Source organism: Nanorana parkeri, unplaced genomic scaffold (assembly GCF_000935625.1).
Source record: "Nanorana parkeri isolate BGI_ZX_2015 unplaced genomic scaffold, ASM93562v1 scaffold938, whole genome shotgun sequence".
NCBI classification, from domain to species: Eukaryota; Metazoa; Chordata; class Amphibia; order Anura; family Dicroglossidae; genus Nanorana; species Nanorana parkeri.
This window is the reverse complement of record NW_017307206.1, coordinates 469,507-487,342: the sequence shown is the minus strand read 5'-3', so window position 1 is coordinate 487,342 and position 17,836 is coordinate 469,507. Positions and strand designations below refer to the sequence as shown.

Here is a 17,836-nt window from a genome sequence, read left to right as displayed (position 1 = left end):
GAACATTGGAGTGAGAGCAATAATTCTAGGGCCATCAATCACGGATAACACTAAATTAATGAGCGGTAAAAGCTTTTAAAGTGTCGCCTGTGGCCAATTTTGGGTATGGTAGTTTTCTGCAATGTCGCGGGTGCGCGCAATTTTAAAGCTTGACATGTTTGGTGTCTATTTACCCGACGTGACCCCGACTTTTATATTTTACCAAAAAACTGGGTAATAAATGTTTCCTAACATAATGTTAAAAAAAACTATTTTTTTCCAAAATTTTCAGTAATTTTTCTTAATTATAGTAAAAAATAAAACCCGTAGCGTTGATTAAATACCACCAAAATAAAGCTCTATCTGTCCCCAAAAAATGGTATAAAATTCATTTCAGTACAGCGTTGCATGACGGAATAAACGTCAGTCAAAGTATCGCAGCGCTGAATACTGAAAAATGGCCTGGCCAGGAAGGGGGTCTAAACACCTGGTCTTGAAGTGGTTAACTTGCCCTTAGTTTGCAGCTTTCCAATGCATCGTTTGATAGAAAAAGAAAATAAGGGCATGTTCACGGTGCACCTAAACCACCTCAAATTATATTAATCACATTCAATGTATCTCTATCCCCATAGAAAAAAATAGTTAGGCATACATCAATTAGGCCTGTTATCCTGATACATCATGATAGATCAGTATATTGCTTTTACCATAAACTTTCACAAATGTTCTGTAATCTAAACTGCAACTAGATTGTATCATTATATTTCATTCAGAATGCAAGTGCAGTAAATGTCCTTAGATCTTTGTATGTAGAAGACGTTTTTACAAATGTCTTTGTTGTGTTATTTTATTTTCTATTTCTATTCATTTAATTACTGTTGAAGCTTGTTTTACAAAACAGTTATTAGAATGTCTGCTGAAATAAGGACATTTTGCACGCCATATTTTAAAATATGTGATATTTAAGGGCTTGTTCAAACCAAGTGTAGAGCAGATGCAGAGCAGTTACAGAACGCATCAAAAATGCATCCAAGTTATTCCAAATGGTATTTTGGGCTCTAGTTCAGTTCCAGTGAATTGGAAAAGCTGCAGCATGTCCTATTTTTCTGCTCTGGAACGCACCAAAATGCATGCAAACGCCCTGGAACGCACTGAGGCCATGTTCACATCAAGCGCGGAGCAGGTGCAGAGCAGTTACAGACCGGAGCAAAACTGCGTCCAATGTATTCCAATGGTATTTTTAGCTCCAGTTCACATCGCAGCGTTCAGTTCCAGAGCAGGTTAAAAAACTGCAGCAGGCCCTATTTTACCTACTCTGGAACGCATGCATCAAAAACACATGCAAACCCCTGAAACGCACTGAAAGCCCATTTTAAACAAACAAAATTTTTTTTTAACCAAAACCGGCCCGGAACGCATCAAAAACGCGGCAAAACCCACTGCACTGCATGTGCAGAAACTCATGCAGATCTGCTTTGCATTTGGTGTGAACAAGGCCTGAAAGCCCATTTTAGGTTTAAAAAAATAATTAAAAAACGGCCCGGAACGCTGCAAAACACACTGCACTGCATGTGCAGAAGCTCATGCAGATCTGGTCCGCATTTGGTGTGAACAAGCCCTCAGTGTGTTTGATATCCTTTCTGTGCTTGATGAGGAGGTTATGTTTGCATCTGTGCCTTTTGCATTTCCAAGAAAACTTAAAAAACAGAAATGCAGTTTTGTTCTCTTGATTCTTTAGAATAGAGGCCATTTAATCTAATTATACAATCTTATTCATCATTATTACATGACTTTCACCTTGTTCCAGTTCCGCTATGCGATTTTGCAGTATGCTCAGTTCCTTTTCTATGTCCTGCTTGTCTCTTTCACCTGAAGCTGTTGATTGCTCCTTTTCAAGCTCTAGAAGTTTGGCTAGAAGTTGGGCCTCTAGCTCAAGCAACTTGGACTGAAGGGAGTCCCTTCCATGAAGAGGCGAAGGTGAAGTGGCTGTAGGCGAGGTCAAATTGTGCACTCTCTGCTGGATTTCCAGCTATGAAAGACAGGAACAAATTAGTATAGAACTAGTAAAAATATACATAATATTGACATGTCAGTTTTAGTCATGCATATTTCAAAAGCAGGTTTTGTCTACTGTCCTGGTGCACAACTTATAGCCCGGGAGCCACATAATTGGCAATAATTGCGTGGCCATTGAGGCCCCTGCAGATAGTAGTCTGTGCCAGCACAGGAAAAAATGTATAGCTGGTTTCTAGTAAAAAAAAATTCTGTGCTCTTAACCATTTGCTGTCCGGAGCATTTTCTTACTATTTGTGCACACATGATCAAATATAAATTTTTGGCTACAAAACAGCTTCAAACCCCCAAACAATGATATATGTTCTGAAAGCATAGGTCATGTAGAATAAAGAAATGCTAGTTGCAATTTTTTATGTCGCACGGTATTTGTGCAAATGTTTATCAAACCAGTATTTTTAGGATAAAATACACTAAATTAAAATTTAGTGCACAGAAACAAAATATAATACCCAATTTTTTTGTAAAATATGAAAGATGGGGTCAGGTCGGGTAAATAGATGCCAAACATGTCTAGCTATAAAATTGCATTCGTCCCTGAAGCCGTAAAAAATTTCAATACCCAAAATTTCCCATAGGGAACAATTTAAACGCTTTTAACGCTCATCAGTTTAGTGGTAACAGTGATTAATGGCTCTAGTTTTATTGCCCTCACTCCGACGTTCGCGGCAATATGCAACATGTGTAGCGCAATTGCACTTTCGCACATAGGCGCACCGACGCGTGTTTGCGTGTGTATGTTTCTGCATGTGGGGGGCATTTTCTTATATGTTACTTACATTTTTTTAATTTTTAAATACTTTTTTTTACACTAACCTTATTGCTATCACATTGGGGGCTAACAAGCCCCCTATGTAATAGCAGATAGGGTGTGACAGGTCCTCTTTATGGAGATACCAGGGGTCTTTTAGACCTCTAATGTCCCCTTGGGACCCCAAAGAAGCTGAGGCAGCAGAGATCTGCTGAATCTCCGATAGTTGCGGGAAAACCCGCAGAGCCGGTTCCAGGCACAGCACGGGGACAGCGGAGCCCGGGAAAACCGACGGCGGTCACTTGTACATTAACAGCCATCGCTGGCTGTTAAAAATGACACCAAGAACATGATTGCTGCAGCCAGGGCCGGCCTTAGGGCTTTAGGCGCCCTGTGCGAGAAAGCTTTACAGTGCCCCTCAGCGGCCACACCTATTTCTCCAATATCCGCACCATTTAAAGACTCCCATTTTGTTAAGCCCCAAATAAACCTTATTCAAAAGGTATTAAACTTGTAGGCACAATATAAGTATTCTTATTAAATAAAACAACAGTAGGCAAAAAAGTGGAAAACAATAAATGTCAAACTAAAATAGAACTAAAAATAAAGTGTCAGGTTGTCATGCAGATTATTTTCTTAAGTAAGTGCATCTAAAAAAGTAAAAATTAGAAACAGAACGCAAAACCTAGACTACGTGTTAAATTAATGAATTACTATTTGCCCGAATATACGAAAAATTCATTCAGACACATAATTTGTTTGAGAATGCGCGACGGCCATTTTGACCACCAGCGCGTTCTGCGAATGCATGCCACCATCTTGGAGACGGGGAGCATGACGTGACATGACGCCATGCATGCGTGGCGTCAGGCGACGTCACACGCCGATACAGGCACCTCCATCATGGTGTATACCTAGATATACACCAAGATGGCGGCGCTCGACATGTGCTGTGTCATATGACGTCATGCGCCCTGCCTCCAGAACACGTGTGTGTGGTAATTTTCACTTTTTTTTTTAAATAATTTTTTTTCCTTTTTACTGTTGGAGGGGTGGGGGGGGTGTGTGTAAGGATTTCATCCAGCTGCGATCACGGATTGATCGCCAACGACGCCCACTATTGCCTCGTCACTAGCAGTCTCCGCCCCAGCTGTCAGCATAAAACGGCATGGAGGGGAATGGTCGGCGTCTCAGTATTGTAAGCGGTACGCTGACCATTCCTGCAGCAGCCGAAGCAGCTAGACCTCAGCCTTACTGTCAGAACCACCAACTTGTGCCGGAGCTGTGCACACTACCTTACCTACCACAAAGCCTCTCTGGATTACATAGAGAGCCCCATCAAGAGCCTGCATCTGATCTCATTCAGCTGTCATGATCACTCCTGAGAAATCTTGAACTCACCTCTCCTAACAAGGAATCCTCTGCTATTTCTCTACAAACACTCCTGATTGTTAGCACTGCCAAACCGCAAGTATATTTGCAAAGTAAATTGCCCATGAACTTTGTGCAAATAGCATGCCAAGACTAACAAGCAGGCTCACAGATAAAACTACATTGGTATATCCTGTATGAATTAATACAGTTGCATAAGTTATTCCTACCTATTGTTTCCGTGTATTGTTTTGAGAGAGGGGTTTGTGTATGACAATACACCCACTGTGCATTACTTATCCGCAGCCAAGTTCCACAGAAGCCAAACCTCACACAACCTTACATAATACTGAGACCCTAAAATGGAGCTAGTGGATATCACTGGTCATGTAGTGAGCCTATCCCAGAGGATGGAAGCTCTCACTCAAACTGTTAAAGAATTACAAATTGAAAATCAAAACTTGCGTGCCTATATTTCTGAAAAACTAGCAAAACAAACCGGCTGCTGAGGCTCCCGATCCCAAGGTCAGCCCGCCAGATACTTTTTTCCAGAGACCGCAGTCATTTCCGCAAGTTTGTGAACGCAAGCAAACTTTTGTTTGATTTAAAACCCTGGACCTACTCCACTGTCTGCCTCAGGGTCTGTACCCTCATTTCTTATCTCAGAGGTGAACCCCCGAGCCTGGGCGGACACGTACCTGGAGAAAGAAGATCCTTTACTCGACTCCTACCCCGACTTCATTGAAGCCAGAATTACAGCATCTGAGAGAGTACTTGGAGGAAAACCTGAAGAAAGGATTTATTAGGCCTTCTACCTCTCCAGCTGCGGCGGGAATGTTCTTTGTGAAAAACAAAGATGGTAGCCTCAGAACCATCATCGACTACCGAGCTTTGAACAAGATCACTGAAAAAAAAATGTTATCCTCTCCCTCTCATTCCAGAACTCTTGGAAAGGCTACAAGCAGCCACTATCTACACAAAGCTGGATCTGAAGGGAGCATACAACTTAATCAGAATCAAACCTGGAGACGAGTGGAAAACAGCCTTCCGCACTAGATACGGATTATATGAATACTTAGTAATGCCTTTCTGCCTGTGCAAGGCACCCGCCACCTTCCAAAATTGTATAAATTATGTTTTCAGGAATTTCTACTAGAAGTATGTGTTGTCGGCTACTTGGACGACATCCTAATATACTCCACCGACATCACAGAACATCGGAAACATGTACGATGGGTGTTATCTAGACTAAGAGCCTATAGTTTATATGCAAAACTGGAAAAGCGCACGTTCGAGACCAAATCCATCACCTTCCTCGGCTACATAGTCTCCAACAACAGCATTCAGATGGATCAATCCAAAGTCGATTGTATCAGGGACTGGCCAGTGCCCCAAACTCTGGAAGCTGTACAAGGCTTCCTAGGCTTCGCCAACTTCTACAGAAAGTTTATCAAGAACTTCTCTGTCATAGTCAAACCCCTCACGAGGTTAACCTGTCCAAATACCAAGTTCGCTTGGAACGCTGATGCCCAAGTCGCATTCTCTGAACTCAAAAACCGTTTCACTTCAGCTCCCATCCTACGATTACCTGATCCAAAGTTGCTTTACATTTTAGAAGTGGACGCCTCCCAAGATGCTATTGGGGCTGTACTCTCTCAAAGAGAGGATCTCCTCAGTCCAATACACCCAGTGGCGTTCTTCTCCCGAACCTTAAATGGAGCTGAAAGGAATTACTCCATTGGTGAACAGTAATTACTGGCCATCAAACTAGCTTTGGAAAACTGGCGACACCTATTAGAAGGAACCTTTCCTGGTATACTCCGACCATCAAAACCTCCAATTCCTGAAGACATGTAAAACTCTGTCGTCCAGACAAGTCAGATGGAGCCTGTTCTTCTCTAGGTTTGATTTCATCATCACCTACCGTCCCAAGGCAGATGCACTGTCACGAATGGAGAAATTGCCCCCCCACACAAAGGGCAGAGATGCCTATCATTCCGCAAGAGAGAATTGTAGCCACTACCATTTGCCTTAAAGATTAACTCAAGAATGCACTAAGGGAGGAGAACTCCGCATCACCACCTGGCTTACTCACGGATGCCGAAGGGTTCCTTCTCAAGGGATCCAAACTCTACATACCATCTACAGTACAGATACAAATATTAAAGATCATGCATGACTCCACTCTCACTGGCCACCTGGTGGCCTGGTATGGCTGGCACTATTAGAGAGTATGTTGGCTCCTGTGAGGTCTGTGCCACCTCCAAACACAAAAGGTTGCCCTACGAGCTGCTGGTGAGTCTCCCAATTCCGGGAAGACCCTGGGAGTCTATTTCGCTGGACTTCATTGTCGACCTCCCTCCGTCCGAAAGCCACACCACCATTCTAGTAGCTGTGGATTTCCTAACCAAGATGGCACATTTTGTTCCTCTGAAACAACCCCCAGACTCCAAGGAGACTGCCACTGGGACCCAGCACAGAACCCTGAGGCACACCGCTCATTACACTAGCCCTGTCTGAAAAGGTGCCATTTACAGATACCCTCTGGACCCTTTGCCGTAGCCAGTTCTCTATCCATACACACACCACCTCATCTATGCCCATAGCTCTCAGCTTGTGTAGCAAGCGTTTGTGTGGTACCGTATCAAAAGCCTTTGAGAAATCCAGATATACCACATCTACCGGCTTACCTCCATCCATATCTCTACTTACCACCTCATAAAAAGTTAGCAAGTTAGTTAGGCAGGAACGGTCTTTCCTGAACCCATGCTGATTGTCATTAACTATCCCGTTTTCCTGAACAAATTCTACCAGATAATCCTTTATTATGCCCTCTGGCATATGGTTCTGTACGCACCTCCAGGACGATTGGTTCCACTTACTACCATTGGTGGAATTCTCCCATAATAACGCTCTCAACTCCACCACTAACCAGACGCCCTTCTTCGCAAATTATGGGTACCATCCTGATCTCATCCCCTCACATATCCTGCAGACCAATAACCCTTCAACAGAGGATTTCTTTCTCCACATCCAACAAAACTCCCAATGTCTCCAAACGGAGATTCAGAGGGCCCAAACCTCTCAGAAACATTACTACGATCTTAGAAGGAGGAGGCCTCCAGATTACAGAATTGGGGATCTGGTTTGGCTCTCTACGAAGAACCTCGCTCAGAGAACGCCCTTGAAGAAACTCAGCAAGCTCTTCATAGGCCCTTACCCCGTAGAGGGGGTGATTAACCCAAAAGCGGGTCGTCTCACCTTACCCGGGGACCTGTAAGGATTTCATCCAGCTGCGATCACGGATTGATCGCCAACGACGCCCACTATTGCCTCGTCACTAGCAGTCTCCTCCCCAGCTGTCTGCATAAAACAGCATGGAGGGGAATGGTCGGCGTTTCAGTATTGTAACCGGTACGCTGACCATTCCTGCAGCAGCCGAAGCAGCCAGACCTCACAGCCTTACTGCCAGGACCACCAACTTGTGCCGGAGCTGTGCACACTACCTTACCTACCACAAAGCCTCTCTGGATTACATGGAGAGCCCCATCAAGAGCTTGCATCTGATCTCATTCAGCTGTCATGATCACTCCTGAGAAATCTTGAACTCACCTCTCCCAGCAAGGAGTCCTCTGCTATTTCTCTACAAACACTCCTGATTGTCAGCACTGCCAAACCGCAAGTATATTTGCAAAGTAAATTGCCCATGAACTTTGTGCAAATAGCATGCCAAGACTAAGCAGGCTCACAGATAAAACTGCATTGGTGTATCCGGTATGAATTAATACAGTTGCATAATTTATTGCTACCTATTGTTTCAGTGTATTTTTTTGATAGGGGGGTTTGTGTATGACAATACACCCACTGTGCATTACTTATCCGCAGCCGAGTTCCACAGAAGCCAAACCTCACACGACCTTACGGGGGGGGGGGCTTTGGGCAAATATTAGGTGTCTAAACAGACCACTGACATTTCCCTTTTAAAATAGAAAAGAAATTGAGGTCACAAAGTCCTCAATCTCTTTTTCTGCAGCCTCTGTTCTAAATTAATGGAAAGCACTCAGTACAGAGGCTTCCCATTCATACAGAAACTGATGATAGTAAAATATTTACTATCGCCAGTTTCTGAATGGGGAGAAGCCTCTATAGTGAGTGCTACTCCCCATTCAGAAACTCATGAACTAGGGACAGATAGTACTACCGTATGTGTCCCCATGTCAGGGTCGTGCCCGGCGCATCCGCCCCCTTCAGCACCTCTGTCGTGACGTCACACGGGGTTACGCCCCCTGACCGCGGCTTCCCTTTATAACCACTGCGGAGACACACACTCGGCGTTCTGTCAATGTGGAACGTCGAGCGCTGTCTCCGCACAAACCACTGAACCCTACAGGACCTGGAGTTCTCAGACTACCGTGGAAGTCCCGAGGAACACTCAATCTTCCTCAATCCAGCCATTCAGTCTCCTCCATCCAGCCACGCTACCTCCTCCTAAGAAACCCTTGAACCCAGCAGCACGGAAGGGCTCCTCTCTACAAACCTGCTCAAACCGCAAGTATTAGGGCACAGTATATCATATGAACTGCTTGAGCTGCAATACCATACCCTACCTGTGCTGTTAGCATATGAACTGCTTGAGCTGCAATACCATTGCCTGCCTGTGCTGTTAGCATATGAACTGCTTGAGCTGCAATACCATAACCCGCCTGTGCTGTTTACATATGAACTGCTTGAGCTGCAATACCATAACTTGCCTGTGCTATTAACCCAGGAACTGCTTATACTGCTGAGCCATACTGGTTGCATTTACTTATGGAAATTCATACTGCTTATACTACTAATCCATATTGATTGCATCCGCTTGTGGAGTACTTCCTGTCCCAGTAACATACTGATGTGGTATAGTGGAGTTCCGCTACTACCCTATCAGTAGGGACCTTCAATCCCAGCAACCCCCACAGGTAGTCTGACTATACTCCATAGTCCCTAAATAAATCAACCCTACTTATTAACGGCCTGGGATACATGATGTGGAACAGTTCCCTCTCGCACTTGGTGTATTAGGGAACCGTCGAAACTGATCCAATCCCATAAGGCCATCTCCATAAACGGTTCCGCAGCTGTGATCCAGACCGGTACCCTTGCTGGATCGTGACACCCCAGTTATTTTCAAACATAGTGATCAATTGATCACTACAGTGTTTGCTCTGCACAGAGGATCGCTAAATATCACTGATATTTACCGATCCTCCGCTTGGCCACGCACAGAGCCGCTGTCATCCTGAAACTGACAGGATGACAATGGCTCCGCTCTCCTCACCGCCCCGAGGACGAGCTGTGTCGGCTGCCTGGTGCCCTTGTTGCCACGGTGCCCTGTGCGGCCGCACAGCTCAAAGACCCCAAAGGCCAGCCCTGGCTGCTGCAGCCGTGTTCTTGTTTTAACCACTTTTGCAGGATGCCGTCTATAGACGTATTGTGGCCCGGAAGTAGTTAAACCTTTTTTAAAAGCCCTTTTAAATCTTTTATAATACAGAGAGATGCCTCAAAATTAGCAAAATTATTTTTCAAGGGCAGGGCCGGCCTTAGGCCTTTAGGCGCCCTGTGCGAGATGGGGGAGAGAAGCCGCCCCCAGGACGAGCTGTGTCGGCCGCACGGCGCCCTTGTTGCCATGGCGCCCTGTGCGGCCGCACTGCTCGCACACCCCTAAGGCCGGCCCTGTTCAAGGGTTAGGGAGTATAAATGTGGTAACATTGGTTTGTAAAGGGGCTGTCACAGCAGTGATCTCTTGCAAACTGATGTAACATGCCTTCAGTCTATGACTGTCTGCTGAAGCATGTCTCCAGTCTTCAACAACTCCTATAGCATGTCTGCAGTCTGACTCTAACAGTCTGACGTCACAGGCAGATAGCGGCTCCTCTCCTCCACGATCAGCCGCTGCCTCTCTCGCAGACCCAAAAGGTGTTCGGGGGGGTTGGTTAAAAGAAAAGAACAACCCTCATTGTGCAGTAAATCCAAGCAGGGTAATTTATTTAAAAAAAATCAACAACTTGCATAAAAACTAAAAACTTCGGCCGGCCAGCAAGATGTATGGTAGCTTTCACAAATAGCTCGTGTTACTTCCCATATACTGAAAAGAACTGCCCTTTTAATAAATTACCCTGCTTTGATTTACTGCACGATTTGTCTAAAACTTTTACGTTTATTACTGAATATATTTTTTAGTTTATGTATTCACATATAGAGACAGGAGCATGATTAGACCAGCTGCACGATGAGGGTTGTTCTTTTCTTTTAACCAACCCCCCCGAACACCTTTTGGGTCTGCGAGAGAGGCATCAGCTGATCGTGGAGGAGTGGAGCCGCTATCAGCCTGTGACGAATAGCCAGGATGACTGCGATATTGCAGGAGAGAAGCGCTTACTGATACCCATCTCACCGCCGGGAGATTTGAATCCATTAGATGGGGATATAGAGAGATCGGGCTGGCACCGTTCAGAGCTGCTATACTTGCTCACTACATCTGGTGAGTAATCACTGCTTGGGGGGGTTGTGGTCCACAAGATTGGGATCAAGAAAAAAAACCCTATTCTCACTATTTAGAGTGTTCATTTTTTTTCTCACCGGAATTTGTTACACATTTACCGGGACTAAGATACTTATTATCGATTCTTATTGTTCTCACTATTTAGAGTGTTCATTTTTTTTCTCACCGGAATTTGTTACACATTTACCGGGACTAAGATACTTATTATCGATTCTTATTGTTCTCACTATTTAGAGTGTTCATTTTTTTTTCTCACTGGAATTTGTTACACATTTACCAGGAGTAAGATACTTATTATCGATTTTTATTGCACTTGACACTGAAACGATCTAATTCACTTAACACTGTGTATTCATTCGCTCACTCTTAGTGTTGTATTTTTACTTCCATTCACAAAGTTTCTTTTTACAAAGAAGCTTTGGGGTTAACAGCTGTTAGCTGGTGCCAGGAGCTTACATTTACATACACCGATTTTTCACATACACCGATTGTTTTATGGTATATTATTCACCTAGTATCATACATTCACTAATGCTTGAGGATTTGTCTAAACCTTTAACATTTATTACAGAATATATTTTTTTCGTTTATTTATTCACCCTTAGCGCTGTTAATTTATTTTAAACACTCAAGGTTCTCCTTTCTCATAGCAACTTTGGGGTTAATAGCTTTTAGGTGTTTCCAGGAGCGCAGATTTTTTGTTACATATATCCTGTCTCTATATGCCTGTTCACCGACTCCAATCCTCGTGTCTCCAATACATGGAGGTTAAACAGCTCATTGCTGTCCAAAAAAAAAAACCACTTGGATTACATCCAGTCTGAAGTGATGTCTTTCTTTGGTACTAATGCTGGCTCTGTTCCTAGCCCTACTACCGTTTGGAACGCTCATAAAGCCTTTATGAGAGGTGTCTTTATAAAATTAGGGGCCCGAGAGAAACGGGAAAGGAATGCTGAGGTGACTTCCACTCTCTCTCAAATTCGCCTCTTAGAAAGCAAGAATAAACAATCCCCTTCCACTATCTTAGCCCAATAACTACATCTGCTTAGACATAACTCAGTCTCCTTACATCCCAATATGACTTTCTGATCAAACGATTGAAATTGACCCATTATAGTCAAGGCAACAAGGCAGGGGCTTATATTGCTAAACTATTTAAACGCAAAAATGAATCTCACAAAATACACTACCTAACAGATTCTCTGGGGAATAGTCTTTCCAACCCACTGGATATAGCTAACAGCTTTAGCAAATTCTACTCATCCCTCTATAACTTAAATGACTCCCCCCACTGCCCCTAGGCCTACTTCAGAGGATATTGTTCAATTCTTAGACTCAGTGCATCTCCCTTCACTCCCTTCTCACTTCGCAGACTCCCTTACGGAGCCCGTTTCTACTGCAGAAATCACTAAAACTATCTCGGCTCCACCCCTACATAAGACGCCGGGACCTGATGGTTTTTCCTCTTAGTATTATAAAGCGTTCTCCAATATTTCAGCCTCTCACATTTGCAAATTCACTAATGAAGCTGCTACCTCTGGACGTTTCCCCAGAGAGTCACTGGAGGCTATTATTGTTATTATTTATAAACCTGACAAACCCATGGACGATCCGGCTAACTACAGACCTATATCGCTACTTAATACTGATCTAAAAATGTATGCTAAATTAATCGCTAACAGACTCCTACATATCATACCTTGCCTTGTACACCCGGATAAGGTTGGTTTTGTACACAGCAGACAAGCCCCGGATGGCACCAGGAGACTCAAACTTGATTCAATACCCTGAACACTCAAAATTGCCTTCCCTCCTCCTCTCTTTAGATGCAGAAAAAGCATTTGATCGGGTGCACTCGGGGTACCTCAAGGACGTTTTAGGGAATTTTGGCATTACCAACTTTTTAGGCTCTCTAATAAACCGCCCCTAGTGCTGGGGTCCTGAGTTCTGGACTACTTTTGGCCCCTTTCATCATCAGTAATGGCACTAGGCAAGGTTGTCCTCTCTCCCCGCTTATATTTGCCTTGGTAAAATTGGCTCTATGCGAATGATGTCATCCTCTTCCTTACCAACCCTCTTGCTTCCCTTCCTGCAGTGCAACGTATCCTTGCACATTTTGGAGATATTTCGCTATATAAAGTCAATCACGCCGAATCCCAAATGCTGCTAATTAATACCTCTCCCCAACTTAAAAGACTCATTACTACTCTTTCCCCTTTCTCCTGGGCACCCTCTGACGACTTCTAGGCATTCAGGTAGCATCATCACCTAGCACAAATCTCTTCCTTCTAAACTATATTCCACTCCTGCAACATGTTAAATCATTATGTAAAAACCTCTGTCATCCCCCAGCCTCATGGGCAGGTAAAGTTACTTTTGTTAAGAGGTTTGTGCTTCCTCATATACTATACTTATTTCGAGCTTTACCAATTCCTTTGTTGCCCTCACATCTACAGGTGAAACTCGAATAATTAGAATATCCTGAAAAAGTTCATTTATTTCACTAATGCAACTTAAAAAGGTGAAACTAATATGAGATAGACTCATTACATGCAAAGCAAGATAGTTCAAGCCGTGATTTGTCATAATTGTGATGATTATGGCTTACAGCTCATGAAAACCCCAAATCCACAATCTCAGAAAATTAGAATATTGTGAAAAGGTGCAATATTCTAGGCTCAAAGTGTCCCACTCTAATCAGCTAATTAAGCCATAAGACCTGCAAAGGGTTCCTGAGCCTTTAAATGGTCTCTCAGTCTGGTTCAGTAGGAATCACAATCATGGGAAAGACTGCTGACCTGACAGTTGTGCAGAGACCATCACTGACACCCTCCATAAAGGAGGGAAAGCCTCAAAAGGTAATTGCAAAAGAAGTTGGATGTTCCCAAAGTGCTGTATCAAAGCACATTAATAGAAAGTTATGTGGAAGGTAAAAGTGTGGAAGAAAAAGGTGCACAAGCAGCAGGGATGACCGCAGCCTGGAGAGGATTGTCAGGAAAAGGCCATTCAAAAGTGTTAGGGACTTTCACAAGGAGTGACTGAGGCTGGAGTCAGTGCATCAAGAGCCACCACACACAGACTGATCCTGGACATGGGCTTCAAATGTCGTATTCCTCTTGTCAAGCCACTCCTGAACAACAAACAACGTCAGAAGCGTCTTACCTGGGCTAAAGAAAAACAGACCTGGTCTGTTGCTCAGTGGTCCAAAGTCCTCTTTTCTGATGAGAGCAAATTTTGCATCTCATTTGGAAACCAAGGACCCAGAGTATGGAGGAAGAATGGAGAGGCACACACTGCAAGATGCTTGAAGTCCAGTGTGAAGTTTCCACAGTCTGTGTTGATTTGGGGAGCCATGTCATCTGCTGGTGTTGGTCCACTGTGCTTCATTAAGTCCAGGGTCAACGCAGCCGTCTACCAGGAGATTTTGGAGCACTTCATGCTTCCTTCCGCAGACGAGCTCTATGGGGATGCTGACTTCATTTTCCAGCAGGACTTGGCACCTGCCCACACTGCCAAAAGCACCAAAACCTGGTTCAATGACCGTGGGATTACTGTGCTTGATTGGTCAGCAAACTCGCCTGACCTGAACCCCATAGAGAATCTATGGGGCATTGCCAAGAGAAAGATGAGAGACATGAGACCGAACAATGCAGAAGAGCTGAAGGCCGCTATTGAAGCATCCTGGCCTTCCATAACTCCTCAGCAGTGCCACAGGCTGATAGCTTCCATGTCACGCCGCATTGAGGCAGTAATTGCTGCAAAAGGGGCCCAAACCAAGTACTGAGTACATATGCATGCTTATACTTTTCAGAGGTCCGATATTGTTCTATGTACAATCCTTGTTTTATTGATTGCATGTAATATTCTAATTTCCTGAGATTGTGGATTTGGGGTTTTCATGAGCTGTAAGCCATAATCATCACAATTATGACAAATCACGGCTTGAACTATCTTGCTTTGCATGTAATGAGTCTATCTCATATATTAGTTTCACCTTTTACGTTGCATTAGTGAAATAAATGAACTTTTGCACGATATTCTAATTATTCGAGTTTAACCTGTAAAAGCCTTACAGAGCACCATTGACTCCTTCATATCTGACAGTAAAAAACAGAGGATCCGTAAAACGAGCCTCTATACGCCTACATCTCATGCAGGATTGGGTGCCCCTGACATAACCAAATATTACAAAGCTACAATACTAGATCAAACCCGACACTGGTCGGCCTCCTCAGATAAGACATGGAAGCACATAGAACAGGTGGCAGCGTCTATGGATCTACACCTCTTACTGTGTACTGTACTGCTTAATTGTACTCCAGCAAAATCTTTTGGATACAGTCACAGCCGCCGTCAAAATATGGACTTCCCTAGGCCCCGACTTCCCCATTGTCTGCTGGACATATGCTTCAACATATCCCTATATTTACCCTGGACCATGTTCTAGATGACTTAGGTATCTCTCACTGGTGCTCTTTGGGTATTACACGTCTTAATCAGCTGTTCTCTGGCTCTGCTCTTGACTCTTTTGAATGTTTGTGCCGGAAATATTGGTTACCAACCAAAGGCTTTTACAAATACCTTCGACTCAGGCAATTCCCAACTACTGCCCAAATTAGAGATACTCCTCTCCACAAGCAAACCATCTCCTTCTATGCTAAAGCTACCCTGCACATGAAAGGTATTTCTTTTTTTTAATAAAATGCTAATCACTCCTATGGAAAACACGAAACTCCACGCCATGGAGTGGTGGGAAAAGGAATTAGGATTTACTATACCTGCTACACAATGGCATCATACTATAGTCTGGTCCTTGAAGGCTTCACGGTGCCTGTCACACTTGGAATCCATCCAAAAGCTGCTCCACAAATGGTACTACACTCCGCACAGGTTAGCCAAAATATTTCCGTCTACTTCATCATTATGTTGGCGGCACAATTCCCCATATTTGGTGGCAGTGTCCTTTACTTCAACCGTACTGGACCACTATCTTCCAATATGTCAGTGCAGTTACTCACCTTCCTTGCAAACCCTGCCCGCAATTGGCTTTGCTGGGAGTTGGAATAACTGACTGGCCTCCTGCCTCCCGTGTCTCTGTGACACATACCTTTATTGCAGCTAGACTTGCCATAGACAGACTATGGAAACAGCCGACTGCTCCTACTTTACATATGGTGCTTGACATAATTAATACCAACTCACATTTTGAACATCTCTTTGCTAAAGCTCACCTCAGGGAATTCAGGTTCCTTAAAGACTGGGATTGTTGGTTGCAGGATAGTAGATGCACTATAAAAGTATAGCTCACTTGTTGATGCTCTAAGGCAGTGGTTCTCAACCTGTGAGTCGGGACCCCCTCGGGGGTCGAATGCCGATTTGCCAGGGGTCGCCAAGTGGCTCTCGGCCGCCGGGAGAGAAACACTTTCTCCTGGAAAGGTCGGGACCTTTCTCTACCTAGTTTTTGTTTTTTGTTTTTTTAAATCGGGGCCGCCGTAAGTCAGAAAAAAAAACCCACCATAGGAATGCATAGCTAGATTCCTATTGGCTATTTCACTTTGCAAAAGCCAATAGCAAACTAGCTATTGCACCCGCCCTCTGATGCTGCCAATCAGCAGAGGGGGACCTGAAGTTCTCCATCAGGTCCCCTTCTAGTGATTGACAGCAGCAGAGGGCGGGTGCAATATGTATGTATTCAAGCAAAAAAATATGTAAAACACGCCTCTAGCAGAGATCGGAAAATGTCTCAGTACCTGTGATTGGCACTGCGTGCTGTCAGCTTCCTGGCGGGCTCGTCACATGGAGCTGCGAACACGCCCGAGCCCATCCCTATCAGTGACAGTACTGCGGAGTATGTACCTCATACGTTATATAGCGACACACTTTAAATCCAATTCTTCTAGTTCCAGCTGCAGAGCCCGGTCCTGTCTTTGCCTATATCAGTGGTTCTCAACCTGTGGGTCGCTGTGCAAGGTGAGAGTCCTCCTCAGCTCTCTCCTAGTGCAGCAATGTCAGTTCTCCTGCCACGCCTCCAGATGTCGCTGCAGCAGCCGCGTCATCCCTAAATTTTACCTTTGGGGGGTCACCACAACTTGGAAAATGTTACCAAGGGGTCCCGGCCCTAGAAAGGTTGAGAACCACTGCTCTAAGGTCTACCTAATACCTCTTTGTGATGTTGTATTTTTCCATCTTATGCCCTCTTTCCTACTCCTGGCACATACCGGATGCCTTAGGCATACATAGACTTGTGCTGAAGATTGATATGCTCAGGTTAATATACTTATCTTTTTTTATTGCCTCATTTAGAGATACCAAGTTGTGTCTGTATATATATTTTTTTTTCTACCCCCCTCTTCCCCTCCGTGTGTTCTGTCCACTTTCACTCCTATCCCTAATGTTTCCCGGAAACTAAAGACATACTAGTCACTACATGTTTATTGCAAGGCCCATTGTTGAAAGCATTACCCTATCTCATATCAAGATGCTCCCTACAGTGTGTCTGATATATCTTACGTAGTTTATATGATTGTTATGTGGCTCTCTTTCTAGCCTGAGACACACTATGCCTATTATCCAATTTATGCTTGTCATGTCCAATCGACTACGGTGACCAATCCGGGCCTTACCAATGTTGTAATATTGGCTTGTACTATGTAAAACCTTACTAAAACCTTATTGTTATTTAAAAAAATGTAAGCAGAAATGGACCTTAATGAGAGAATTTTTAGAAATGTTTTTTTTTTTTGATAGAACAATTTCTGAAAGTAAAAGAAAATGTTGTATTGTGCAGGGCTTGTTGTTTAGCTTTACAAGATTGTCAGGGGGTAAGCATGAGGAAATTTCCAAATTACAAAATGCACTTGATGAAAGCAATAAGAACTGTAAGATGTTACAAAAACAATCAGAAATTGATAATGTTAATTTAAAAGTGCATGCAGTCACCAGGGCTCAAAATTTCCACTCGCCCGCTCGCATTTGGCGAGTGGAAATAAAGAGAGGGCGAGTGAAAATTCAGTCAGGCACGTGGTCACGGATCGCGTACCTGACTTATGAGAGCAGCCGCTCCTTGCCGTCTTGTCCTGGCTCCGGCCGAAAGGAACGGGGCCAGGACAGCAAGCAGTGGC

At 44.0% G+C, this 17,836-nt stretch overlaps 1 protein-coding gene across 1 annotated transcript in view; it reads right to left on the bottom strand.

The window, feature by feature from the left end:
• The window catches only part of NPTXR (neuronal pentraxin receptor), a 92,471-nt gene that overhangs the window by 24,448 nt on the left and 50,187 nt on the right, over positions 1-17,836 (bottom strand). Inside the window, exon 2 of the mRNA XM_018566336.1 lies at positions 1,771-2,008. Coding sequence (XP_018421838.1) covers positions 1,771-2,008 — 238 coding nt within the window. The remainder of the gene's footprint in view (positions 1-1,770; positions 2,009-17,836) is intronic.